Raw genomic sequence first — 25,489 nt, 5'->3', positions numbered from 1 at the left:
GACTTCGAGGCCTGCCCCACCTTCGAGCTTTCGGCTTTTGCTCGGAGGGCCCCATCAACGCTGGCTGCATCGTACGGGTTGAACATGTCACCATTAACCCGGTCCAGCGACCTCGGCGAGGAACGCGTCGGCGGCGCGCGCGAGGTCCGGCGCGTGGGCGTCGCGCCAGGCGTCCGGGATGGGCGCGGCGACGGCGATGGCCGGCTTGTCCGCGACGGGGTGCGGCGCGACGAGCGAGGCCGCGTGGAGCGCGATGGCCGGCGTCGTCGCGCGCGCGGACGTCCCCGATGGCCGCGGCCCGTACTTGGCGTCGCCGACGATGGCCGCGCCCCGCTGGCCGAGGGCGGCGCGGATCTGGTGGCGCCGGCCCGTCGCCTGGAGCGTGACGGCGACGAGCGCCTCGCCGCGCGCGGCCGCGAGCACCTCGTAGCGCGTCGACGCGACCTTGAAGCCGGGCTTCAGCTTCTTGGCATACGATGCGAGATCCGCCGGCGACGGTTGCCGCGCCAGAGACGCCAGAGGCATCAGCTCGACCTTCTTCGCGCTCGATCCGCCGTCGACGGTCCGCAAGCCGTCGACCAAGTAGCGCGCGTCGCCGACGCGGAAACCGTCGCCGCGCGGCGCGACGACCGCGAGGTACCGCTTCTCGACCTTGCCATCCGCGAGGCTCTTCGAGAGCCGCTTCGCGGCCTTGCTCGACGCGGCCACGAGCAAACACCCCGACACGGGCCGGTCCAGGCGGTGGACCGCGGCGGCGAACTTAGTGTTTCGCTCCTCGCCGAGCCACGCCAGCGCGTACTCGTTGACGCTCGCGTCGCCCGTGCGGTCCAGCTGCGACAGCATGCCCGCGGGCTTGTTGAGGCATAAGACATGGTTGTCGGCGTAGAGCAGGCCGGCGCGGAACGTCGCCGCCATCGATTTTTGCGACGGCGTTGCGAGCAAGCGCGTGTGGACGACGCGGCGCTGCACGCATTGGAAGCCGCGCGCTGCGATGGCGAGCATAGCTGCTGCGAGTGCGGCGCGGCACATCGGCACTGCCACAGCTCGCTGAAACTGAACTTCTGGGCCGACCTTGTCCCTGACTACGACGCGATGGCCGACGCGTTCAGCGCCGCCGTGGCAGCGGAGGAGGGCGATGTAGGCCACGAAGAGTCTGCCAGGGCACCGCGCAAAGCCGCAGCACCACCATCGCTGCGCCAGGAGGCCTGGCAACTCACGAAGCTCGCCGTCCCGACGGCCGTCGCCAATCTCTGCGAGTACTTGCCCGTGTCCTTCGCCATGTGGTTCGTCGGGCGCAGCCGCGCCGCCGACGCCGGCTTGGACCTCGATGCCATGTCTCTGGGCCGGAGCTATTTCAACGTCACGTGCTTCTCCGTGAGCTACGGCCTCATCTCCGCCATGCGGACGCTCTGCCCGCAGGCCGTGGGCGCGGGCAAGGGCAAAGAGCTCCACGGCCTCTACGCGCAGCGCGCGCTCTGCGTCGTCGCCGTCGGCGCTCTGGGCGGCTGCGCGGCCATCTATTTCGCGGAGCCGGTCCTCGTGCACGTCCTCGGCCAGAAGCGGTCGCTCGCGAAGCTCGCGCGCCGCTACTGCGTCGGGTTGCTGCCGTCGCTCGCGGGCGTGTCGCTCATGACGATCTTGCAGCGCATCATGACCGCGGAAGGCCACGTGGTGGCGAACCTCGCGATCTGCGCCGCGGTGTGCGCCACCGCGCCCGCGTGGCAGTACGTGTTGATCGAGCGGGTCTTCGGCAGCTACGTCGGCGCGGCCTGGGCTTCCAGCGCCTACAACTGCACCTACCTCTTGCTCCAGGTGCCCTACTTGTATCGCTGCGGACTCGGGCACGTCTTCGCGCCGCGGCCGCTCCGGCAGGTGCTGGACCGCAAGGGTTTGCGCGATTACCTGGGGTTGGCGCTGCCGGGGTTGATTTTCACGACGCTGGAGTCAGCGTCGAGCGACAGGAGTGTTTTTTCGCGTGAATTTCGCCTGAATATGTGAGAATATTCGACCCCGTCGCACTTGGTAGGCTGGAGTGGTGGAGCATGGAGCTGGTGATCTCGCTGGGCGGCACGCGGCGGTCGTCATTCTCCGTCCTCGGCGCGCTGGCGACGTGCCTGACGCTCCAGGCCGTCTTCGAGATGGGCTGGCTGGGGCTCATGGTCGGCGTCGCGGTCAAGGTCGGCGAGCGCGTCGGCGCGAGAGACGTCGCTGCGGCGAAGCGCTTCGCGGCTTTGGGCCTCGCGCTCGCCGCCTTCATCGGCGCCGTCGTCGCCGCGTCCCTCGTCGCCGCTCGCCACAACGTCGCGCGGCTCTACGCGCGCGACGACGCCATCGTCGGTTTGGCGGAGCGGTGCGTGCCGGCGCTCGCGGCGCTGGTCTTCGCCGACGGCCTCAACGTCGTCGTCCAGGGCGCGCTCTCGGGCGCGGGCCTGCCGCGCGTCATCGCCTACGCGAACCTCTTCGGCTGGTACGTCGTCGCCGCGCCCGTGGCCTGCGGGCTCGTGTTCGGGCTGGGTCTGGACGAGGCCGCCGCGCCGACGCTGCTCTACGGCTGCGCGTTGGCGCTCTCCGCGTCGTTCCTCGTCCAGCTCCGCGCGATCCTGCGCCACGACTGGGACGCGTCCGTCGCCGACGCCCGGGACCGCCTCGCGGAGGCGTCGTCGGACGACGGCGCGCTCGACGCGCCGCTCCTAACTTCCTAGGTTAAACGGGTCCCGCTCGAGGTACGCGAGGCGGCTCCGGAGCGCGGCCCTGGCCCAGTCGAGCTCGCGGCGGACGTCCGCGGTCGGCGACGGCGGCGACGGCGGCGGCGGCGACGGCGACCGGGACCGGCGGTCCGGGCTCCGCCGCGGCTTCGGCGGCGTCGGCGCGTGCGGCGGCGGACGCGGCGCGGGGGCCGCGGCCGCGGCGAAGCGCGGCGCGCAGAGCGTCGCGGACGGCCATCTCGGCCGCGTCGCGAGGCCCGCGGGCGCGCCGGCGTCGAGGCGCTCGCAGAGCGCGAGGAAGTCGGACCGCGTCGCCGCGATGACGGCGGCGCGCGTCGATGCGCCGCGCGCCGCGGCCTGGAGTCGCGTGAGGGCGCGCGGCTCCATTCCGTTTGTGTGCGTCGCGCAGCGGTTGTTGTTGTTGACGCGCGCGCAGCGCAGCTGTCGAGAGGTTGTCGACGCGCGCGCGCAGTTCGATCAGTCGTTGACGTTCTTGCAAACACGACGCGCGTTCGAGAGAGCTCCCACCTGGTTTGAGTTTTTATCATTGGTCAACATCTGGTCAATCAGCCGAGTTGAAGACTGTTGAAGGCGAGACGATGCGTATGATGGACACCTCTGTAGGAAGTCAAAAGTCAGCAACAATGGAGAGAAGTGAGGCGTACAAGGGCAGCCCTTGAACACCATGATGCTGGCGTCGCTCCTCGTGCTCTCGCTCGCTCTCGCGGACAAAGCTCCCAAAGCTCCCAAAGCGCGCTTCTGCCTCGGCGGCCACGCGGCGGCCTTCGGCGACTGGCGCATCTGCTGCCCCGGCAGCTGCGGCGGCTGCGCGGAGACGGACGCGTGCCGGACGGCCAGACCGGGCGCGCTCGCGTGCTGCCCGATCTCCGGCGTCCTCGCGACGCGGCGGCCCTGCCGGCGGCGCAAGGACGACGCGTGCGTCGCGCGCGCGTCCGACCGCCGCTCCTTCGCCGCGTTCGCCGCGGCGCCGCGCGCGTCGACGGACGCGCCGCGGAGCCGCGACGACGACGCCGCCGCCGAGGCGCCGCGGACGGACGCCGCGCCGGTGCACGTCGCGCTCGCCGGCGACCGCGCGCACTACGCGGGCCTCTCGGGCGCCGTCGCGTCGCTCTTCGCGGCGGCCGCGGACCCGGCGAGGCTCCGCGCGCACGTCGTCGTGCCCGCGCGCGGGTCCGACGAGGTCGCTGCGCTGCGCGCGGCCCTGGCCTGCGCCGCGGGGCCCGGCCGGGGCGCGCAGGTGGCCGTCGTGCCCTTTGATGCGGACCGGTACCTCGCGAACGTGACGCTGTCGGCGCCGCGGGGGCCGTCCTACGGCAACCTGCGGTCGCCGCTGAACTTCGCGCGCTTCTACCTCGCGGACCTGCTCCCGGACGCCGACCGGGTCGTCTACCTCGACGCGGACGCCGTCGCGGTCCGCGACGTCGCGGATCTGTACGACGGCGCGTTCTCCGGGAGCGCATCGTCCGTCGTCGCCGCGGCGCCGCGGGACCAGCGCGTCTGCTACGACCGCAACGCGAGCCGACCGGGCGTCTTCTACTGCGACGACGCGGCCGCGAGGGCCGCGCTCGCGGCGCTCGGCTTCCCAGACCCGGAGGCGGACCTCGAGGCCTTCAACGCGGGCGTGCTCGCGCTCCACCTCGGCCGCTGGCGGAGCCTCGGCCTCACGGCGCGCTTCGAGGACCTCATGCGCGCCCACGCGGCGACGCCGCTCTGGCGCCTGGGCAGCAACCCGCCGCTGATCCTGCTCGCGGCGCGCGGCCGCTTCGAGGCGCTCGACCCGCGCTGGAACTGCGACGGCCTCGGCTGGAAGCGGCCGGGGGACCTGGAACCGACGTGCCTCGGTTCCGGCGCCTTCGTCTGGCACTGGTCCGGGCCGCGGAAGCCCTGGGCGCGCCGCGGCCTCTACCGCCAGCTCTGGTGGCCGCACGCGGTCGACGCGCGGTGCCTCGCGGCGCTCCCGTTCGTGCCCCTGCCCGAGGCTTAGGGTTAGGCGAGGTCGATGGGCGCGCCGTAGGAGCTCCCCGGCGCCGCGGCGCCGTCGCGGGCCCGCGCGCCGCCGATGCGGTTCAGCGCGAGCTGGAGCGCCTCGACCTCCGCGGGGCTCCGGTCGTCGCCGCCGCCGCCGTCGCCGCGGTCGCGCTTCCGCCGGGCCGCCGCGGCGACCTTGGGCGGGAAGGGCGGCAGGAACTTGGGTATGTGGACGCTCCGCGGCGGCCGGGGCGCGTCCGCGGCGCCCAAGGCCCCGTAGTGCGCCGCGCGGCGCCGCTTCGCCGCGGGCAGGCAGCTCGCGCCGCCCGGGCCGCCGTCGGGCGCCGTCCAGCCGCCGCCGTCGCCGCGGAACGCAAAGTCCCGGAGCTCGGACCACGTGACGGGGCTCGCGGGCGTCTGGCGCAGGCCCGCGAGGACGTCGTTGAGCGCCAAATCGCTCCGCTGCGCGTGGCGCGCGTTCGCGGCCGACCGCCGCGCGACGCCGTTGACGTAGTAGCGCACGACGTCGGCCAGGGCCTCGAGGGCGCTGTCCTCGGCGTACTCGAAGCCGAGCTGCCGCGCCACGCGCGACGCCGTCACGAGGCACGCCTCGCGCGCCGCCTCGTGGGACATCGGCGGGGAACCAGTTCTTGACGCGTCGAGGGCGTCGGACGACGACTTGCGCACCGCGAGGCGCGAGCAGCTCCGCCTGCTTTGAGGGGGTAACATGTGGTAAATATCACCTTCTCCGACTGCATCAACCGGGGCTGCCTTTTCAAGCGCTGACAAGTCCTCGCAGACGTCTCGCGTTATTGTCGACGCGCTCTCCGGCTCGTTTCCTTCCACAGCACCTTTTTGCACACCATGGGCGCCGGCGCGTCGAGCGGCCCCGTGGTGCCGCCGAGCGCGCGCATCGAGCGCACGCACGCGCGCCAGGTCTACGACTCCCGGGGCAACCCCACGGTGGAGGTGGAGGTCACCGTGGCGACGGGCGCCATGTTCAGCGCCATCGTCCCCAGCGGCGCGTCGACGGGCATCTACGAGGCCTGCGAGCTGCGCGACGGCGGCAAGGCCTTCATGGGCAAGGGCGTGCTCACGGCCGTCAAGAACGTCGTCGACGTGCTCGGCCCGCTCGTCAAGGGCATGGACTGCACGGACCAGAAGGCGCTCGACGAGGCGATGATCGCCGCCGACGGCACGCCGAACAAGTCGAAGCTCGGCGCCAACGCGATCCTCGGCGTGTCGCTCGCCGCGGCCAAGGCCGGCGCCGCGGCCCGGGGCCTGCCGCTCTACGAGCACTTTGCGGAGCTCGCGGGCAACACGAACAAGATCTTCACGCTGCCCATGCCCTGCTTCAACGTCATCAACGGCGGCTCCCACGCGGGCAACAAGCTCGCCTTCCAGGAGTACTTCGTCATCCCCACGGGCGCGGCGTCGATGGCCGACGGTTTACAGATCGCGACGGAGGTCTACCACAACCTGAAGAAGATCATCAAGAAGAAGTTCGGCGGCGACGCGACCCTCATCGGCGACGAGGGCGGCTTCGCGCCGCCCTGCGACGCGCGCGGCGGCGTCGAGCTCGTCATGGAGGCCGTCAAGGCCGCGGGCTACGAGGGCAAGTGCACCGTCGGCATGGACGTCGCGGCGTCCGAGTTCAAGGTCGAGGGCCAGGACTGCTACGACCTGGGCATGTGGTACCCCGAGGCCGAGCGGGGCGACCCGAAGCTGAAGATGACGTCGAAGGAGCTCGCGGCGTTCTACGCGGAGCTCCGCAAGGACTTCCCCATCGTCACCATCGAGGACCCCTTCGACCAGGACGACTGGGACGGCTGGACGGAGATGACGGCGGCGACGCCCGAGGCCGAGTGCCAGATCGTCGGCGACGACCTGACGGTGACGAACGTCGCGCGCATCAAGACGGCCGTCGAGAAGAAGGCGTGCAACTGCCTCCTGCTCAAGGTGAACCAGATCGGCTCCGTCACGGAGTCCATCGACGCCGTGCGCCTCGCCAAGTCTTCCGGCTGGGGCATCATGTGCAGCCACCGCTCGGGGGAGACGGAGGACACGTCCATCGCGGACCTGGCCGTGGGCCTCTCGTGCGGCCAGATCAAGACGGGCGCGCCGTGCCGGTCGGACCGCACGGCCAAGTACAACCAGCTCCTGCGCATCGAGGAGCGCCTCGGCGCGGGCGCCGGCGCCGTCTACCCGGCGGGCACGCCCCTCTTCAAGGCCGAGCCCTGGGGCGGCGCCGCGCCCGCGTCGCCGCGGCCGCCGCGGCCGCCCGCGGCGGCCGCGCCCTTCGGGAAGCTCATCCTCATGCGCCACGGCGAGTCGGAGTGGAACAAGAAGAACCTGTTCACGGGCTGGGTCGACGTCGCGCTGACGCCCGACGGCGAGAAGGAGGGCGAGGGCGCGGGCGAGCTCCTCAAGGCCGCGGGCCTCGCGCCCGACATGGCCTTCACGTCGGCGCTGCAGCGCGCGCAGCGCACGCTCCAGCTCGCGTCCAAGACCGCGGGCTTGTGCGAGATGCCCGTCGCGTCGTCGTGGCGCCTCAACGAGCGCCACTACGGCTCGCTCCAGGGCCTCGACAAGGCCGAGACCGTGGAGAAGCACGGCAAGGACCAGGTCCAGGTCTGGCGCCGCTCCTACGACGTCCCGCCGCCGGACGTCGCCGGCGACAGCGAGCACCACCCGGCCAACGACGCCAAGTACTGCCACGTGCCGCCCGCGAAGCTGCCCGCGGCCGAGTCGCTCGAGATGACGCGCGCGCGCGTGCTGCCCTACTGGAACGGCACGATCAAGCCCGTCCTCGCGACGGGCGGCAAGACCGTGCTCGTCTGCGCCCACGGCAACTCGCTCCGCGCGCTCCTCATGGAGCTCGACGGCGTCGACAAGGAGACGATCCCGGGCATCAACATCCCCACGGGCACGCCCCTCGTCTACGACCTCGACGCGAGCCTCAAGGTCATCCCCAAGGCCGGCGCCGTCGCGCCGCTCAACGGCGCCTACCTCGGCGACGCCGCGGAGGTCGCCGCCAAGGCCGCGGCCGTCGCCGCGCAGACGGAGAAGAAGTGAGCGCGTTAGTTCGCCCGCCGCGGCCGCGCGCGCGCGCGCCCGCCGAATTCGACGCCCGAGCGCGTGTCCCGTCCTCCGCCGCGACCGCCCCCCGCTCCTCCGCCTAACTCGACGTCCGAGGTCGAGGGCCGCGAGGCTCGGGCCGCCAGGCGAGGGTCGCGGGGCGAGGGTCGCGAGGCGACGGTCGGCGAGGCGACGGTCGCGAGGCGACGGTCGCGAGGCGACGGTCGCGAGGCTCGGTTCGCTTCTCCGCGCGATTTTGTTCACATCCGCTTACTTCAGCCCCCCTCGGCCTAGGACGCGGCCGCGACCTCGATCATCTCCTGGAGCTCGCCCGCCTCGTACATCTCGAGCATGATGTCGGAGCCGCCGACGAACTCGCCGTCGACGTAGAGCTGGGGGATCGTCGGCCAGTCCGAGAACTCCTTGATCGTCGACCGCACGTTCTCGTCCGAGAGGCAGTCGTAGGTCTCGAAGTCCTGGCCGATGGCGTTGAGGATCTGGACCGCCATGTTGCTGAAGCCGCACTGGGGGAAGATCTTCGTGCCCTTCATGAAGAGCATGACCGTGTTGTCGTCGACCATGGACTGGATGCGTTTGGTCGTGGCGTCCGGCGGCGGCTCGACGTCGTCGCCGGCGCGGCGCGGCGACAATCGCGGCGCGGCGGCGCCGGGCGCGACGAAGGCCGAGGCCGTCGCGGCGAGTGCGGCGATCAGGGCGACCGTGCGGGCCATTGTGAGCCGGCGTCGGAGATGCGCAAGGAGACCGCGGCTCGCCTCAAGGCCTCCACAGCCGCTCTCGATGCACACAATGCTGAAGCCTTGGACCTCCCATGCCAGGTGCTTGCATTATGATGAGTGTGGCTGCCCGCACCGGTCCGTGACACGGAGGTGCGACGAACCATGGGCGCCAGCGCGAGCATCGACCAGGTGCAGATAATCTGCAGCAACGTGGAACGGGCCGTGCCGCGAACGCCAGCAGGCGACCGCGACGTCAAGAATTGCGATCGAACCAAACTCCAGGAGGAGATCTCCCGTGCGGAGGGGGAGGTCAAAGCGTTCTACGAAGCGGCGTGGGCCGCCTGCGTGGCGGATGACCTGCTCCGGGAGACCGCTGAGCTCCAGGATGAGTTCTCGCCCGCGGACCCGCCGCGGTGCGCGCTCCCCGAGGGAGCGACCGTCGAGGCGCTCGTCGCGCTGGCCAATTCAATACGAGACCAGGTACATCTGACTTAATGAAAGATTTCACAGTTCCCACATGGTTCGAAGAAGACGAATTATCTATTTTGCCAAACGATAAAAGACCACACTTTGTTTGGATTATAATCGGCATCCCAAGGAGTGGGTCATCCCTACACATAGACCCACTTGGAACGCATGCATGGAATACCCTTCTGAAAGGTCGCAAGAGATGGGTATTATTTCATCCGAAAAAAAAAAAAAAAAAAAAAAAAAAATGTTATAGAATTAGTGCTGTCTAACGGATTCTCAACGGACCGAGAATTGCTCGGATCGCCCACTGTTTCCCGGGTCGTTCGACAAGACGGCGTTGGTGAAGGTGTGGGGCTGTTAAGGTAGATTTAGGTTTTTTTTCCAAGAGGCCAGCGATGCCTTAGAGGCCTGCCCGCGAGCGCCTCCGCGAGCTCGCACGTGCTCCTGAAGGCGATGTTTGCCCTGCGAGCTCTTACGTGCTCCCCGGGTCCTGGCCCACGGCGCGCGCGCGCTTGCCCGCGTTGCGCTTCGCCTTCTGCTCCTTGGCGTAGTCGTCGTTGTAGCGCCGGCCGCCGAAGGGCTTGTCGGACTGCTTGCCGTTGGCGGCCTTGTCCTTGGGGTTGGGCTTGCGCCGGAGGTTCGCCGCGGCGGCCGCGTCCGTGCCGTCCATCGCGAGGCCCGCGACGGCGACGTTCTTGCGCACGACGTCGCCCTGGAAGACGGACTCCTGGTCGCCGCGCGCGTGGTAGTCGTAGATCCTGCGCGCCTGGTCCATGTCGCCGTTGCGGTAGGCCATGGCCGCGTGGTCCATGACCTTGTCGCCGTCGGGCTCGTGCCGGTAGTAGTCCCCCTCGCCGGGCCGCGGCGCGGCGCCGCCGCCGAGCTCGGGCACGAGCTTGGCGATGTCGGCGACGACCTGCTGGACCGTGCGCTGCTGGACGAGGCGCTGGCGCCTCCGCTCGTTCGCCGCCCAGCGCACCGTCGGGCCGAAGACGCGCTCGCGCACGGACCGTTGCACGCCGAACGCGGGCAGGAGCAGGTGGTGGTGGCGGTGCGAGAAGCTCAGGAACTCGTCGCGGCTCACGAAGCCCGACGCGTTGCAGTCGAGGCCCTCCATGACCTTGTCGAGCTTCTTGTCGACGGGCTTCGTGCCGTCGAAGAGGCCCCGGCCGCCCGCGTTGTGGACGCTGTAGATCCGCGCGACGGCCTCGCGGACCTCGCCGCGCGTGAGGTAGCCCTTCTGGTCGCCGTCCATCATGGAGAAGGCCAGCGTGCCGAGCTCGAAGGAGCAGAGGACCCACGTCGACAGCGCGAACTCGCAGAACGAGAGCTCGAGCTTCTCGATCTCCTCGACGGGCATGCCCCCGAGGGGCACGGCCTTGGGCAGGAGGAGCACCTGCGTGCAGAAGACGGACGTCTCGAGCCGGAAGTAGCGGTAGAAGTCGGCGATGGTCGGCAGGCGGTACCTGTTCGTCGCCTTCCTCCGGTGGCCGTCCTTCGCGCGGATCCGGTTGAACGCCTTGTAGAGCGCATCGACCTCCCGGGCCTCCCAGAGGCCGGCGTCGACGAGGCGCATGGCCGCCATCTTGTCCATGGGGTTCGCCTCCTCGTCGTCGAGGCCGCCCCCGCCCCGGAAGAGGCTGCCCACGCGCGCCGCGAGGTCGCTCATGCCCGACGCGAGGCGCGACGGCGACGACTGGCGCGGCTTCACGGGCTTGTCGGGTTTTTCCCGGTTGAAGAGGTTGCGTTTCATGCCCGTCGCCGCCACCGAGGCGCGCGCCTTGAGCTCCGCCCCCGTCGGCATGGTCACACAGCAGCGGCCCCGATGCGATTGCCCAGCCCAACGATGGCACTTCTTGCACACGATGGTGCCGCCTGGGGGCAGTGTGCGGCCGACGATGAGAACGCGGCGGAGGCTGCCCACGCAGCTCCTGGCGGTCGGCCTGGCGGCGGCCAGCCACGAGTGTGGCGACCCTTCGCTAGGACCCGTGCTCGGCGGCGTCGATTTCGTCGCGACCATGATGTCAGGCCATCCCAAGGCCGCGCCGACCATGGGCTCGTCGGCCTTCAACGACAGCGCCCTCGGCGGCTACACCTTCTTTTTCGATAACGAAGCGAACCTGGACGCGTTCCGCGCGAACCGAACAAAATATGCACCGAAATACGGCGGCTACTGAGCCCTGGCCGTCGCGGCGCACGGCAACGAAAACGCGACGAACGGCGGACTCTGGAAGGGCTGCACCGAGTCCGCGGGCTGCTACGAGCTCCGCGAAGACGACTCATACTGGTACTTCAACGCCGGCGCGAAGGCGAGCGACAGCGTCCATGATCTAGGTTTCAGCCTGGGAAACAATGACAATGTAGGCCGTCATGCAGCTCGCCGGCGCCGCGGACTACGCGCTCGCCGAGAAGTTCTGGCCCGACATCGCGGCGACATCCCAGTGGGCGCCCCACTGCTACAACACGAACCTCGTCGCCTAGAAGCGCGCGCGAAAATATGACGCCGCCGCGGGGTTCCCGAAACTCCCCGGCGGCCGACGAAGCGCGCGCAAAAAGACCTCTCGTAATGAACAGACCCCGCCGGCGGGCTCTGTTACTACACTTCGGGGATGGTGATGGCATCGTCCTCGACCTCGATGTCGCGCACGACGATCTGGCCCGCGCGCAGGTCCGCGCGGAAGTGCTTGCCGTGGTTCGCGACCGCGCGGTGCTCGACGCGCATGCGCGCGGCGGCCATCTCGCGCAGGTTCTGCCCCAGGCCCGCGATGATGTGCTTGAGCTCGTCCTCGACGCGGCGGAAGCGCGCGAGGATGGCGTGGAGGCGGCGCACGAGGTGGCTCGCCTGGAGGAGCACGTCCGGCGACTTGCGCTTGCCGCGCCGCGTCGCGGACGCGGGCCGCGCGGCGAGCCCCGCGACGAGGGCCGCGGCGTCCTGGACCTTGTGGGCGACGTCCGGCGACGAGCAGGACGCGAGGGCCGCCTCCAGCGCGGCCAGCGCGTGGCTCAGCTTCTTCGAGAGGTCGCCCGTCGAAGGGACGACGGGCCGCGCGTCGACGGCCTGCTGGTAGTCGTCGAGGGTCAGCGCGCCCGTGGAGAAGCGGCTCGCCTCCGCCGACGCGAGCGCCGCTGCCAAAACGGCGAACTGCTCCGTCGCCGACGCGACCGTGAGCCGCGACGCCTCGCACATGTCCGCGACGATGTCGTGCGCGGTCTTCGTCCGCGCGTCGACGACGTCGCCGAGCTGGAGCTCCATGTCGTCGAGGTACTGGAGCCGCATCTCGCCGGACACCTCCCGGTGCTTCGCCGTCATCTTGAGCACGCAGTGGCGCACGACGCGGTCCCAGCGCGCGTCCTTGACCCGGAGCCGCCGCAGGAAGTCGTCGTAGCACTGGGCGCACTCCTGCTTCACGAGGCGCGTCTGGTCGTCGAAGGCCTTGACCAGGCTCCCGAAGGCGTCGCCGTGCTCGACGCCGTCCTTCGTCCAGGCGACGAGCGCCGCGGCGACGCGGTCGAGGTCGAGCACGCGCTCCCGCGTGAGGTGGGACCGCCAGATGCGCGCCGCCGGCGCCAGGTTCCCGACGCGCCGCGCGACGCGGTCGTCGATCTCCGCGTCGAGGTCCGGCGCCGGGGGCTCCTCCGCGTCGTCCGCGGGCTCGTCGCGCCGCCGCGTCGTCGGCCGGCGGCTCGTCGCCGCCCTCGCCCGGCTCCGGCTCCGGCGCCGGCGGCGCCGGCGGCGGCACGGCGTTGCGCTCGTAGAGCAGCTCCACGGCGACGTCGAGGCGCTCCTCGAGGCCCGCCTCCGTCGCCGGGGCCCAGAACAGCGTCGTCGCCGCGATGGTCTTCCACCAGTCGGCGACGGCGTCGGCGCCCTCGAGGGGCGCCGCGGGCGCCCCGTCCGCCGGCGGCGCCTCCGCCGGCGCCGCCGACCCCTCGTCGTCGCCCGCCTCGGCCGCGGGCGGCGGCGCCGCGGCGGCCGGCGGCGGCCGGTCCGTGACGACGACCAGAGCCTCGAGCACGGACGCGAAGGGCTCCTCCTCGGCCTCGTCGCCCTTGCCCTTCTTGTCCTTCTTCGCGTCGGCCTTCTTGCCCTTCTTGCCGCCGCCGGCCAGGGCCGCGTCGACGTCCGCGTCGCCGTAGCCGCTCAGGAAGCTCTCGAGGAGCTTCGCCTGGAGCACCGTCTCCGGGAAGCCCGCGACGACCCAGCCGCGGCCCTCGACGGCCGGCGGCGGCGCGCCGCCGTCGTCGTCGGCCGGCGCCGCGGCGGCCTCGTCGTCGTCGCCCGCGGCCTCGGCGGGCGCCGCCGTCGGCCTCGGCCTCGGCTTCGGGCCCTCGTCGTCGAGCGCGCCGCAGTAGGCCGCGAGTGTCTCGGCCAGCAGCGCGTCCGGCAGCGCCGCGTCGTCGCCCTGGTCCTCGCGGAGCTTCCGGATCTCCAGGCCCTTCTCCTCGAGCGTCGCCGCGGCGCTCCGGACGACGATCAAGCTCGACCGCTTCTCCTTGTCGCCCTTCTTCTCCTCGTCCTCCTCCTCGACCTTGTCCGCGAGCTCCAGCGCCCGGGCGATGGCGAGCGCCGGCGACGCCACGGGGAGGCCGTGGAGCGGCGCGGCGGCCGCCGCCGCGGCGACCGCGCCCGGGCCTATAACGACGACGCGCATGGGCCCGCAGACGTCGAGCCCCGCGTCCCGCGGCGGCCGCGTCGACGGCGGCTCCTCGGCGAGGAGCGCCTCCATGGTCGCCGTCGCCGCGACGGCGGGGTCCGCGCCGAGGCTCTGGGACGACGACGACGACGACGACGGCGACCCGTCGCCCGCGTCGGTCACGTCCCAGGCGCCCGACGCGGTCGCGTAGGCCTCGGCCTCGAGGGCCGCCCGCTCCGCCGTCGCGGCGGCGTCGACGGGCGCCAGCGCCCGCCGGCGCCGCTCGAAGAAGGGCTCGGACGACAGGTAGCGCTCCTTGATCTTCCGCCACGTGGGCACGTCCATGGGCTGTCGGCCCTCCGTCTCGCGGACCTTGAGGACGACGCAGGCCATGTCGACGAGCTTCGCCACGGCCTCGGCGCAGGTCTCCTGGGCCCGCAAGGCCTTGCGCTTCGCCGACTCGTCGCGCGCCTCGCGGATGGCCGCGGCCGTCGCCTCGAGCGCGGCCTCGTCGCGATCCGCGCGCGCGCGCGCGGAGAACTCCTCGAAGGCCCTGGCGCAGCCCTCGAGGTAGCGCGCGTGGAGCTCGGACGCCTTCTTCGCGCGCTTGGCGTGCTCCTCGCGCTTGCGGTGCGCGCCCTCCCAGCGGCCCATGGACAGCGCGCGCTGCTCGCGCGCGATCGTCAAATAGGTGCCGAGCGCCTTCTCCTCGAGCTTCGTCGCCTCGAGCTGCTGCTGGGCGCGCTGCTGGTCCAGCACCATCTTGCGCCGGCGCCGCTCGCGCTCCGCGCGGGCGCTGCGGTTCTGGTGCGCCTTCTTGCGCAGCGTGAGCATGAGCTCCGCGGCCTCCTCCGGGTTCCGCGTCACGGACGACACCTGCGCCTCGATGCGCTGCAGATAAATCATGGCCGACTCGCTCATGCCGCTCTTGAGCAACCCGTCGGCGCCGTCGGCCGCGGAAGCCGACGAGATGCCCAGGCGCTTCATGTTCCGGTCGAACCACGCGACGCCCTCGCCGCCGTCTTCCTCGTGCCGCAGCCGCTCGCCCGTGCGCCGCACCTCGTCGCGCTTCATCAGCGCGAGCTCGTAGCGCAGGTCGAAGCGCACGCGGTTCCGCTTCACGAGCTGGTTCGACTTCCAGTTCTGGTAGCCCGCGTCCATCCACGAGTTCATGAACTGGACGCAGTCCTGGGCCCGCTCGAGGTGGCGCCGCCGCTCCTCCTCCTTGGCCCGCGCCCGGGCGCCGGCGGCGGCCTCCTCGTCGGCCGCGGCGCAGTCCTCGGCGAGCCGCTGGTGCTCCTCGAACTTGCGCAGGTTGATGGCCATGTCGAGCGCGTTCCAGTTGTCGAAGCCCACCGTGCGCGCGAGCTCGGCGACGAGGTCCGCCTTCTCCCCGACCTCGACGCGCTTGAAGGGCTTCGGCCGCGTCGTCTCCACGGCCTTGATCTTCACCACGTTCAGCGACTTGTGGCCCATGGAGATGGGCATCGTGCCGGGCTACAGGCCGCGCTAGCCAAAACGATCAGCGTGGTGCGGTTTGCGCTGCCGTGGATCTAGATCGGCGGCCCAAGCGCGCTCGATCGGACACTGTCTGTTGCTCGAGAGCTGTGGCAGCCGCGAGCCGCGGCGGCAGCTCCCACAAAAAGCATGGTGTTCCTCCGCCGCAAGCCGGCGGCGCGGCGCAAGTCGCTGCAGCAGATGCTCGAGCTCGACGAGATGCAGGCGCGCGCGACGATCCTCGACGGCGGCAGCGACGCCGAGGCGAGCGACGACGAGGCGCCCGACGACGAGGCGGCGGAGTCGGAGGAGGAGGAGGACGCGGGCCCGATCCTCGCGAGCCTGCGCGAGGGCGTCGCCGCGCAGCTCCGCGTGTCGTCGGGCACGCTCAAGCTCAAGAGCGAGGGGTCGCGGCTCCGGGGCCAGCGGCGCTGGGCGGACTACTTCTTCGTGCTCAAGACGGAGCTCGTGCACCCGCAGGACCGCGTCGAGCTGCTCTGGTACCTCGACGCCGACGCCATGGACCCCGAGGGGTCGCTGGACCTCTTCGAGAGCTTCGTCCAGGAGGACCCGGGGTCCCACAAGGACCGGGACGTGACGTGGACGTGGCTCCTGTCGACGCCGACGAGGACCCTCAGGCTCTGCGCGGCGTCCGAGGACGCGTCCGAGGCCTGGCGGGAGTCCCTCGCCCTCGCGGGCCAGTACGCGAGCCGCGTGCGCACGCGGCTCCACCCGCTCCTCGCCGCGAAGCGCGACAAAGTCGAGGAGGAGCAGGGCGCGGCGCCGCAGCGCCGCGGGTCCCAGTTCGGCCGGCGGCGCGCGTCCTGGCTCGCGAAGCAGTCCTGGGACCTCGGCGACGAGGACGCGAAGCGCTGCTACCCGACGGGCGCGGGCCTCTTCAACGCGACGTGCGGGTCGCCCGCGGCGTTCGTCGTCGAGACGCTCGACGAGCGCGGCGACCCGCTGGACTCCGGCGGCCTGTCCTTCACCGCGACCCTCGAGAACGAGTCGCACCTCTTCAAGCTCGACGTCGTCGACGAGAACTCGGGCACCTACGCCTGCGAGTACCGCGTCGCGCCGCCGCCGGGCCTCTACGAGCTTAGCATCCTGCTGAACGACGAGTTCCACGTCGAGGGCAGCCCCTTCACGTGCACGGTCGCGCCGGGCCCCGCCGTCGCCCACAATTCGGCGCTCCGCGGCGACGGCGTCGCCCGCGCGGCGCCGGGCGACGAGGCCCACTTCTGCCTTCAAGCGCGCGACGCGCACGGCCACGACCTCCAAGCGGGCGGCGCGGCCGTCGAGGTCCGCATCGACGGGCCCGCGGCCGTCGTCGCTTTGACGGACGACGGCGACGGGTCCTACACGTGCTGCTACGAGGTCGAGGACGCGACGGGCTCCGGCGACGCGCTCGGCGAGCGGCCCGACGCGTGGGTCGCGGCGCGCGGAAAAGCGGACGCGCGGCTCCCGGCCGCGTCCCACCCCCTCGACAGCAAAGTCCTCGTCCACGTGCTCCTCGACTCGAAGCACGTCGCCGGCTCGCCCTTCGCGCCGGAGATCGTGCCCGCGGCCGCGCCCGAGCAGGCGCCGCCGCCGCCGAAGCGGGCCGCGTCGCCCCGCGACGCGCCGTCGCCCGCGGGCACGCCGCGCCTCACGCACGCGGACTACACGCCGCGCAAGAGCCCCGCGTCGTCGAACCGGTCCGACGCGTCGCCGGAGCCGCTGCCGCCGCCGCCCGCGGCGACGGCGCGCACGCCCGACAAGCTCAAGCTCGCCGCGCGGCCGCTGCTCTCGCCGGGCGACATGCTCAAGGCCACGCACCGCGACCGCGCGGTCCACGACGCGCTCCAGGCCTCCGAGGGCCAGCTCCGCGAGGTCTTCCTCCACTACGCGCACCTGCCCGACGCGTCGACGTCCATCGCCGTCGACAAGTACCTCGTCTTCGACGACGACCGGGGCAAGGGCCTCGTGAACCTCGGCCGCGACTTCGAGATCTGCCCCCACCTCCTGCCCAAGTCCGCCCTCCACAAGTGCTACTCCGCCGTCGCGAACCAGCACGGCTCCAACCCCTACGGCCTCACCTACGCGCAGTTCCTCGACCTCGTCGCCGTGCTCGGCCGCGCGGCCTTCGACAAGCCCCACTACCAGGCGCTCTACACGACCAACGCCGCCAAGCTCAGCGTCCTCCTCGAGCGCTGGGGCCTCGCCGACCCCGTCCGCCTCGAGATCATCCGCAACCGCGCCTAGGACGCCCGCGCGGCGTCTAGGAGGGGCCGGAGCTCGCCGTTGCGCCGCAGGGCGACGGTCTCGTCGCCGCCGCCGACGGACGCGCCGCCGATGAAGACGTTCGGCACCGTCCGCCGGCCCGTCATCGCCGCGAGCGCGTCCTGGACGCCGGGCCGGCGCGACACGTCGATCGCGCGCGGCTCCGCGCCGGCGCGCCGCAGCGCTTCGAACGCCTTGCGGCAGTAGGGGCAGCGGGGCTTGTGGAAGACGACGACGTCGTGGGCGGCGACGACGCTTCGGAGGCACGCGACGGTCTCGAGCGCGCAGTCGTCCGCGGCCGGCGGCGGCGGCGCCGGCGGCCCCGTGGCGCTCTCGGAGAGGGGCGGCGCGGCGCGCGGCTTCGGCGGCGCCCCGTGGCTCCGCAGCCAGCGCTCCGCGTCCATGGCGGCCGCGGCGCCCGCGGCCGCGGCCGTGATGGCCTGTCGGTACGTCGCGTCGTGCGAGGCGCCGGCTGCGAACACGCCCGGCGCTGAAGTGCCCTGCGACCCGGGGCTAAGGACGACGTGGCCGCTCTCCGAGAGCGCCACGGGGCCGCCGGCGAGCCAGGCCGTGGCCGGGACGTCGCCGATGAGCACGAAGGCGCCGTCGGCGGCGACGTCCCGCGTCGCGCCGGTCTCCGCGTGCCGCAGCGCCGCGCCCGCGAGCGTTTTTTGGCCCCGCCAGGCCTCGACGACGTAGGGGGTCATCACCTCGACGTTCGCCGCCGCTTCCATGGCCGCCAGCGCCGGCGCATTGTTTGCCCGGAGCTCCGCGCGGCGGTGGACGACGACGATCCGGCTCGCGTGGCGCGCGAGCAAGCAGGCGGCGTCGACGGCCGCGTCGCCGCCGCCGACGACCAAAACGGTCCTGCCCGCGTAGAGCGACCCGTCGCAGACGGCGCAGGAGTGCACGCCCGCCCCCCAGAGCTCGGCCTCGCCCGCCGCGCCGAGGCGGCGCGGCGCGGACCCGGACGCGACGACGACGGCGCGCGCGCGCGCGGTTCCGTCCTCGTGGTCGAGCGCCCAGGCGTCGCCGTCGCGCCGCAGGCGCTCCGCGAGGAGGCCCGGCGGCGCAAAGGCCGCGCCCGCGCCCGCGGCCTGCGCCTTGGCGTCGCCCAGCCAGGCCTCGCCGCCGTCGGCGCCGCGCCAGCCGGGGAAGTTGTCGAGCGAGGGCGCCTCGGCGAGCGCGCCCGCGTCGCTGCCGAGCACGGCGACGCGGAGCCCGGCGCGCGCCGCGAAGAGCGCCGCCGTCAGGCCCGCGGGGCCCGCGCCGGCGACGAGCACGTCCCAGACCTCGGCGTCGAGCGTCGCGTACCGCGGCGGCGGCGGCGGCGCGGCGCCGCCGCGCCGGGCGCCGTAGAGGCCGACGCCCGTGATCATCAGGAAGACGCCAAAAATGGCCGCGGCCAGCCGCTCGAGGTGTCGCGACGGCGCCATGCGCGACACGCCCATGCTGCTGTGTTGCGTGTTCGTCTTGCGCCGCTGGCGGATGCGCCGCCGCAGGCCCAGGCCCACGGCGACCGCCGCGGCGGCGAACCCGAGCCGAATGTTGGTGTCAGCTGTTGGTCGAGCTGTCGCAGCAATGCAGCAGTCGAAGCGAGCGATCGAGTCTTGCCCTACTCGCTCGAGCTGTCGCAGCAACGCAGCAGTCGAAGCGAGCGTCGAGTCTTGCCCTACTCGCTGGGCAGGCTGCGCTGCGCGCGACGCTGCGGGCGCCGCACAGGTCGAGTTTGATAGGTCGAGTAGAATTAAGTCTCAGGAGAGCGTCGAGTGGCAAATTGAGGTCAAGGTGAGGTAAACATAGAGCGCAAAATCATTTGACACAGCATTGGGCATTCCCGCTGCCGTCGCAGCCCGCGGGCACCGCATGCCCCCCCCTGATGGCACAAGCTGGCTCGAGAACGACGAGAACGTTGTCATGAGGGTAAACCTCTGCTGTGAAGGCGGACCGTGCAGATGGACCCACCAGCCAGGAGAGCCCGCCGCTGGCGCTCCAAGGGCGCGTCTCGCAGGAGATGTGGACCGAGTTCTTGACGGAGTGCAAACGTGACCTGGCGAAGTACGACAAGCACAAACTCGCCTGGATTTCGGTGCCGCTGATCTGGCTGGCCTTGCTTCACGTCATACCGCAGGCCGCACACGACATTGCAGTCCCGATCATTTCGATTTTTTGTATCGTTCTCATGCTTGTGACCTTCTGTTTGATCAAGTCGCGGGTGGAGGCAGCCTTTGGCGACATCTATCGGCGATGGAGCCCGCGCTTCCGCGAGCGCGGGCTCGTGATGTGGCAACAGATCAAAATCGTGGAGACCAAGGGGAGAAGGGGCAAAGGGACCAAGACCATCCAGTGGTATGACATCAGGCCGAACCCGTACGAGGTGACGCCGGCTCCCGCGCCGTATGAGATGAGCAGGCCGAACCCGGAGACGGTGACGGCGGCGAGGCCGAACCCGTACGAGTGGGCGCCGCCGGTCTCCGCGGCGGTCCAGATGCAGCAGGTCCCCGCGGCGGCGGCGGTCCAGATGAAGCAGATCCAGGTCGCGGTGCCGCCCGGCGGCGCCAGCCAGCCGCTGGTCGAATCGGCGACGTGCAAGTGGGCGCCGCCGGTCCCCGCGGCGGCGGCGGTCCAGATGCGGCAGGTCCCTGCGGCGGTCCAGATGGAGCAGATCCAGGTCGCGGTGCCGCCCGGCGGCGCCAGCCAGCCGCTGGTCGAATCGGCGACGTGCATCTCCGTCGACGAGGTCTTTCCGTCGCTGCCCGCGATGGTCGACATCTTCGAGCGCGATCTCGGCATCGACGGCAAACTCAACGTGAAAGAGGCGGTCGACCGTGCGTGCGCAGAGCTCGGCGTCGACGCGACGCAGGGCGACCTGATCCAGAAGGCGCAGCGGTGCTGGGAGCTGCTCGGCCGCCCCCCGGGCGGCGGCGCGGGCGCGGCGACGCGGACGTTGCGCTCCGGCGCGCAGCAGTCGGCCGTCGAGGGCCTCGACGGGCAGGCCGTAACTGACGACCCCTGCGGGGACGGCGACGTCTTGGAGATCGCGCCGCGCGTCGCCCGCGCGCTCGAACCGTTCCATCTGGCGAGGGGCAGCACGCTGCGGTGGGCGTTCCGCGTCGAGGCGTACGACCTCGGGTTCTCACTGCGACGGCGCGGATTCATGGGCGGCGGCGTCGAGACGGATCTCGTCGAGGCGCAACGCTTCGGCGCCGTCGCCACCTTCACCGGCGAGTGGCGCGCCGACGCGGCGTGCCAGGTCCTCGCGGAGTTCGACAATTCCTATTCGGTGTTGCGGTCCAAGGTCGTCCGCTACCGATTCCGGGTGGAGAAGCACCCCGCGTGGGCCCTGGAGAAGCCGAACGCGCCGCCGAGCGGCATCGGCCGCGCCCCGCATCTCGAGGCCCGCGGCGGCTTCGCGGCGCTGAGCGGACGCGGCGACGCGGCGACGCGGGCTCCTGGCGACGCGCCGCCCGACGAGTTCCGCGCGGGCGACCGCGTCGAGGCGCGGTACCGCGGCCGCGCCAAGCACTTCCCGGGCACCATCGCGGAGGCCCGCGACGACGGGACCTACGACGTGCGCTACGACGACGGCGTGCTCGAGAAGCGCGTCACCGCGGACCTCATGATTCTCGTGGCCCGCGGCGGCGGCGGCTTCGCGGCGACGGACCAAATTCTGGAGGCCCGCGGCGGCGGCTTCGCGGCGCTGAGCGGACGCGGCGACGCGGCGACGCGGACGTTCTACTCCAAAGCCAAGCAGACCGTCGTCGAGGACTTCGACGGCCAGACCTTCGCCGACGTCATCGGGCGGGGCGGCGACGTCTTTGAGATCCCGCCGCGCGTCGCCCGCGTGGCGGGGCGATTCGATCTGCCGAAGCACGGCACGCTGCGGTGGGAGTTCCGCGTCGAGGCGTACGACCTCGGGTTCCGGCTGCTCCGGCTGCAAAGCGGCGGCTTGGCGACGGACCTTGTCGACCCGCAGCGCTTCGACGGCGGCGCCACCGTCGCCGGCGAGTGGCGCGCCGACGCGGCGTGCCAGGTCGTCGCGGAGTTCGGCAATACGCATTGTGCTCTATCCAAGACCGTCCGCTGCCGCTTCCGGATGGAAGACTCGTAAGAGGCGCCGTCCCGGGCGGCACGGCCGCTAGAGGTAGTAAAGGAAAGAGCGGCACCTTGAAGTTAAAACAACGAGAGTGCACGGGCTGCCAGTCTGAGGGCCGCCCGATGCCGCCGTGCGAGGAGATCGACGGCGAGGAGGACGAGATCGTCATGTCCGTGCTGGAGGCCCTCGAGGACATGCTCTACGAGTCCGTGACGCTGGCCGCGGAAGACGGCGGCGCCGACGAGTGGAATTCCTGCGAGAGCAAGCACGGCGCGAATCTGCGGGAGGACATCGAAGACTTCGAGGCGCGCGCCATGGACGCCATCGCCGCCGACGCCTGGGACGGCGACGAGTACCCGCTGCGGCTCACGGCGCTGCACGAGCGCTTCGCGGCGCTCGTCGAGGGCCACGTCGAGGCTGTCCTCGAAATGCGGAAACACACGGTCGCGTCCTTCGCGAAGCGCCTCGAGGACATCGAGGGCCGCGAGGGCTGGACCTGGGCGCGCGACGGCGCCAAGGAGGTCGTGTCCCTGCTGCTGGAGGTCGACAGCTTCGAGACGTGGGCGAAGAACCTCAAGGCCAAGGCCGCGCAGCGACGACATAAGTGAGGCGCGCCGCGCCGCGGGCCCCGGCGCGCGAACGTCGGGGGCTCGGGCGCGCACGGCGCGGCCTCATGGCCGCATGACCGTGACGCGGAGGTCCTGGTTCGCCTCCACGGCGACGCCGTCCCTCGGGGCCAGGTGAGTGAGGCCGACCTTCGCCTCAATGTGTTTGAAATTTCCCAACCGCGACGGGGCAGCCCCCACTCGCTCCACTGGCGTCCCGGTCGTCGCCATGGGCGCCGGCGCGAGCACGAGCGACTACGCGGCGAGCCCGCTCTACGACGTCTGGGCGAACGTCTTTCCCGACGAGGTCGCCGAGCGCCTGCGGCGCGAGGATGGCCTCGTCGTCGACGCGAGCGACGTCGGCGCGAGCGTCTACGACCGCGCGAGCGGGGCCATCTTCCTGAGCGCCGAGGACGACGCGGCGTGCCTGCGGCTGGGCTCGGCCGTGCCGCGCATCGTCTCCCTGACGCTGACGGCGAGCGTGGGCTCCGCGGTCAACGCGGGCGACGAGTCGCCCGCGCCGACGAGCCTCCGGCGCCTCGCGCTCGACGGCGTCGCCTGGGCGCCGCCGACGTGGCTCGTCGCCTGCCCGCGGCTCATGGACGTGGACGTGTCCTACTGCGCGGGCCTCGACCTCGCGGCGCTCACGGCCGCGCTCGCGTGCCCGCGCGCGCTCCGGCGCCTCGCGTGCGCCGGCTGCGACCTCGGCGCGGCCGCGCTCGCGGGCCTCGCGCCCTGCGCCGAGCTCGTGGCCTTCCTCGCGCCGGAGAACGCCTTCGCGGAGGACGACCTCGACGCGACCTTCGCCGCGCTCGCGGCGTGCCCGGGCCTCGAGGAGCTCGACCTCTCGGACTCGCCGCTCGGCGACGCGCGGGGCAGGCGGTACCGCGAGGCCGCGCGCGGCGCCCTGCCGCGCCTGCGCCGCTTCGACGGCGAGACCGTGAGCGGCGGCGCCGCCAAAGGCGTGCGCGACCTCGTCGCGCCCGCGGGCTCGCTGGGCCTCGACGACGGCGCCGGCGGCGTCCTCGGCGACGACCGCGCGTTCGGCCAGCTCGAGAAGGAGTTCAGCGCCGCCCAGGCGGGCCACCGGGACAACGTCGCCGTCGCGTAAGCACGCCCGCCCTAGCGCCGCTTATTCTGCGCGCCGAGCGGCGCGCGCTTCGCCGCGGACGACACGCGGCGCGCGATGCGCCCCGTCTCGATGGCCGCGACCTGGTGGGCGAACTTGAGCGTGCCGAGGGACTCGGCCTCGTGGGGGTTGCAGGTCGCGAGGAGGAGCGCCTTGCCGTCGCCGCTGAGGGGCCGCTGGAGGATCCGCGTGAGCGCGGAGTTGCGGTAGGGCACGTGGACGCCCCTGCCCCGGCCGTCGCCGCGGCGGCCCAACGCGGCGAAGACGTCGACGAGGCACGACAGGGACCGGTTGATGGCGCAGGCCTCGCGGAGGCGGCCCGGGTCCGCGCCCGGGTCCGCGGCGCCGCTCCGCTTGAGCCGCTCGGAGCCCGCGAGGTCCACGAGCACGAGGGACCCGCGCGTCTTCAGGTTCTTGGCCTCGTGGTGGCCGACGATGCGCAGCGTGAAGAGGGCGTGGGACCGCGACGACCGGTCGTTGAGGAGCGTCGCGGCCGTGCGCCGGCTCCGCGCGGCGCGCTTCGCGAGTTGCGCGGCGCCCCTGCCGTCGTCGCCGAAATCCAGGGGCAGCGCCGCGGCGCCGGGCACGGGGTCGTCGGCGTCGTCCTTGACCTCGAGCGCCGCGCCGCCGGGCGCGAGCAGGTCGTAGACCTTCTCGTCGTAGATCTCGACGGACGACGCCTCGCACGCGAAGGACCAGCCGCCGTCGCCGCGCCGCCGCGCGGCCTCCGCGAGGGCCCGCGTCGCGCGGGGCACGACGCCGGCCTCGTCGCCGCCGGACGCGGGCCCGTGCATCGTGTGCGTCTTGCCGGAGCCCGTCGCGCCGTAGGCCAGGACGCAGACGTCGAAGCCGTCGGCCGCGGACGCGACGAGGTCGTCGATCTCGCCGTAGACGTCGGCCTGCGTCGCGTCGCCGTCGAAGACGCGGTCGAAGCGCAGCGTCTCCAGTTTTCGCGGCTTGGCGCCGCCGTCGACGCCGTCGCGCGGTGGCGCCGCGAGGACGACGGTCCGGCCGTCCGCGCCGCCCGCGCGGACCGCGGGCGCCGGCGCGTCGTCGCGGAGCAGGCTCGACGGTGGGCGGAGCCGCGCGACGACGCGCACGCTGCCCCGGAGCTCCTGGAGCGCGTTGTGGAGCCGCCGCCGCGTCGCGTCCGCGACCGCGAGCGACTCCTCGAGCGCGGAGACGCGCGCGACGAGCGCGCCGACGCTCCGGTCGTCGTAGGCGCCCGCGGGGTCGAGCTTGGCGAGGAACGTCGCCTCCGCGGCGGCCTCGCGCGCCTCGTCGAGCGCGCGGCGGAGCGCCGCGGCGTCGGCCTTGGCGGCCGCGGCCGCGGCCTTGGCGGTCGCGGCGTCGGCCCGGGCGGCCTCGACGCGGCCCTCGAGGGCGGCGACGGTCGACTCGGCCTCGGCGACGACCTCGGACGTCGCCGCCGCGGCCCCCGCGACGGCCGCGCGGCTCGCGGCCGCCGCGGCCTCGACCTCGACGCGCGCGCGCGCGGCGGCGTCGCGCGCGCGCGCGGCCGCGGCGCCGTGCGTGGCCACGGCGGCGTCGCGCGCGGCCTCGGCCCTTTGCGCCGCCGCGGCGGCGTCGTCGGCGCGCGCGTCCGCGGCGGCGCGGAGCCGCCGCTCGTCGTCGGCGCGCCGCGACGCCTCCTCGAGCCGGGCCTCGACGACGGCGCACCGCGCGCCCAAACGGAGCGCGACGGCCGCGCGGGCCTCGAGCTTCGCGCCGCGCGCGTCGGCGTCGGCGCGCGCCTCGCGCGCCGCCTGGTCCGCCGCCGCGAGGCGCCGCTCGCTCGCGCCGAGCGCCTCCTCGAGGGCCTCGCCGCGGTACTTGGCCCGCGCGGCCTCGACCTCGAGCGCGTCGAGGCGCGCGGTCGCGTCGCGCGCGGCGGCCTCGGCGGCCTCCTTGGCCGCGAACACGCCGCGCCGCGCGGCCGCCGACTCCTCGAGGCCGACCTCGGCGGTGACGCGCCGCGACTTCTCGCTCCGCGCGCGCCGCTCCGCGGCGCCGAGCGCGGCGGCCGCGGCGGCCGCGTCGGCCGCGCGCCGCGCCTCCGCCGCGGCCAGCGCCGCCGCAGAGCGGTCCGCGTCGACGCTCCGCTCCAGCTCCTCGCCGCCGAGGCGCACCTCCGCGCGGCGCGCGCGGTCGACCGCGCGCCGCGCGTCGTCGGCCGCGGCGCGCCGCGCCGCGGCGCCCCGCTCGGCCTCGCGCGCGCGCGCGGCGAAGGCCGCCGACGCGGCGGCGAGCGCGTCGTCGGCGCTTCGCAGCGCGTCGCGCGCGCCC

At 72.7% G+C, this 25,489-nt stretch overlaps 8 protein-coding genes across 8 annotated transcripts; 4 read left to right on the top strand and 4 right to left on the bottom strand.

Moving 5' to 3' along the window:
- Nucleotides 1–5,558: 5,558 nt before the first annotated feature.
- Nucleotides 5,559–6,878, top strand: AURANDRAFT_18785 (hypothetical protein; the record flags this gene model as incomplete). The annotated part of the gene is made up of 1 exon (XM_009034373.1): nt 5,559–6,878. A coding segment is annotated over one exon (1,320 nt), but the record flags the coding sequence as incomplete, so codon positions are not given.
- Nucleotides 6,879–7,001: 123 nt separating this feature from the next.
- Nucleotides 7,002–7,754, top strand: AURANDRAFT_14005 (hypothetical protein; the record flags this gene model as incomplete). Its single annotated transcript, XM_009034374.1, has 1 exon — nt 7,002–7,754. A coding segment is annotated over one exon (753 nt), but the record flags the coding sequence as incomplete, so codon positions are not given.
- A 308-nt stretch (nt 7,755–8,062) lies between these two features.
- Nucleotides 8,063–8,503, bottom strand: AURANDRAFT_18629 (hypothetical protein; the record flags this gene model as incomplete). The annotated part of the gene is made up of 1 exon (XM_009034130.1): nt 8,063–8,503. The coding sequence occupies one exon, from the start codon at nt 8,501–8,503 to the stop codon at nt 8,063–8,065; it is 441 nt and encodes a 146-aa protein (XP_009032378.1).
- A 949-nt stretch (nt 8,504–9,452) lies between these two features.
- Nucleotides 9,453–15,102, bottom strand: AURANDRAFT_70578 (hypothetical protein; the record flags this gene model as incomplete). The annotated part of the gene is made up of 4 exons (XM_009034129.1): nt 9,453–10,855; nt 11,076–11,100; nt 11,583–12,614; nt 12,721–15,102. The coding sequence occupies 4 exons, from the start codon at nt 15,100–15,102 to the stop codon at nt 9,453–9,455; spliced, it is 4,842 nt and encodes a 1,613-aa protein (XP_009032377.1).
- A 528-nt stretch (nt 15,103–15,630) lies between these two features.
- Nucleotides 15,631–17,355, top strand: AURANDRAFT_60749 (hypothetical protein; the record flags this gene model as incomplete). The annotated part of the gene is made up of 1 exon (XM_009034375.1): nt 15,631–17,355. The coding sequence occupies one exon, from the start codon at nt 15,631–15,633 to the stop codon at nt 17,353–17,355; it is 1,725 nt and encodes a 574-aa protein (XP_009032623.1).
- Nucleotides 17,352–17,777, bottom strand: AURANDRAFT_18559 (hypothetical protein; the record flags this gene model as incomplete). Its single annotated transcript, XM_009034128.1, has 1 exon — nt 17,352–17,777. The coding sequence occupies one exon, from the start codon at nt 17,775–17,777 to the stop codon at nt 17,352–17,354; it is 426 nt and encodes a 141-aa protein (XP_009032376.1).
- A 1,877-nt stretch (nt 17,778–19,654) lies between these two features.
- On the top strand, nt 19,655–21,484 carry AURANDRAFT_60748 (hypothetical protein; the record flags this gene model as incomplete). Its single annotated transcript, XM_009034376.1, has 1 exon — nt 19,655–21,484. The coding sequence occupies one exon, from the start codon at nt 19,655–19,657 to the stop codon at nt 21,482–21,484; it is 1,830 nt and encodes a 609-aa protein (XP_009032624.1).
- A 1,712-nt stretch (nt 21,485–23,196) lies between these two features.
- AURANDRAFT_18774 (hypothetical protein) lies at nt 23,197–24,345 on the bottom strand (the record flags this gene model as incomplete). The annotated part of the gene is made up of 1 exon (XM_009034127.1): nt 23,197–24,345. A coding segment is annotated over one exon (1,149 nt), but the record flags the coding sequence as incomplete, so codon positions are not given.
- Between the last annotated feature and the right edge of the window lie 1,144 nt (nt 24,346–25,489).

The sequence above is a fragment of the Aureococcus anophagefferens genome (assembly GCF_000186865.1).
Source record: "Aureococcus anophagefferens unplaced genomic scaffold AURANscaffold_1, whole genome shotgun sequence".
Lineage (NCBI taxonomy): Eukaryota > Pelagophyceae > Pelagomonadales > Pelagomonadaceae > Aureococcus > Aureococcus anophagefferens.
Note: the sequence above shows the minus strand (reverse complement) of the source record. Positions and strands in the feature narration are given on the sequence as shown.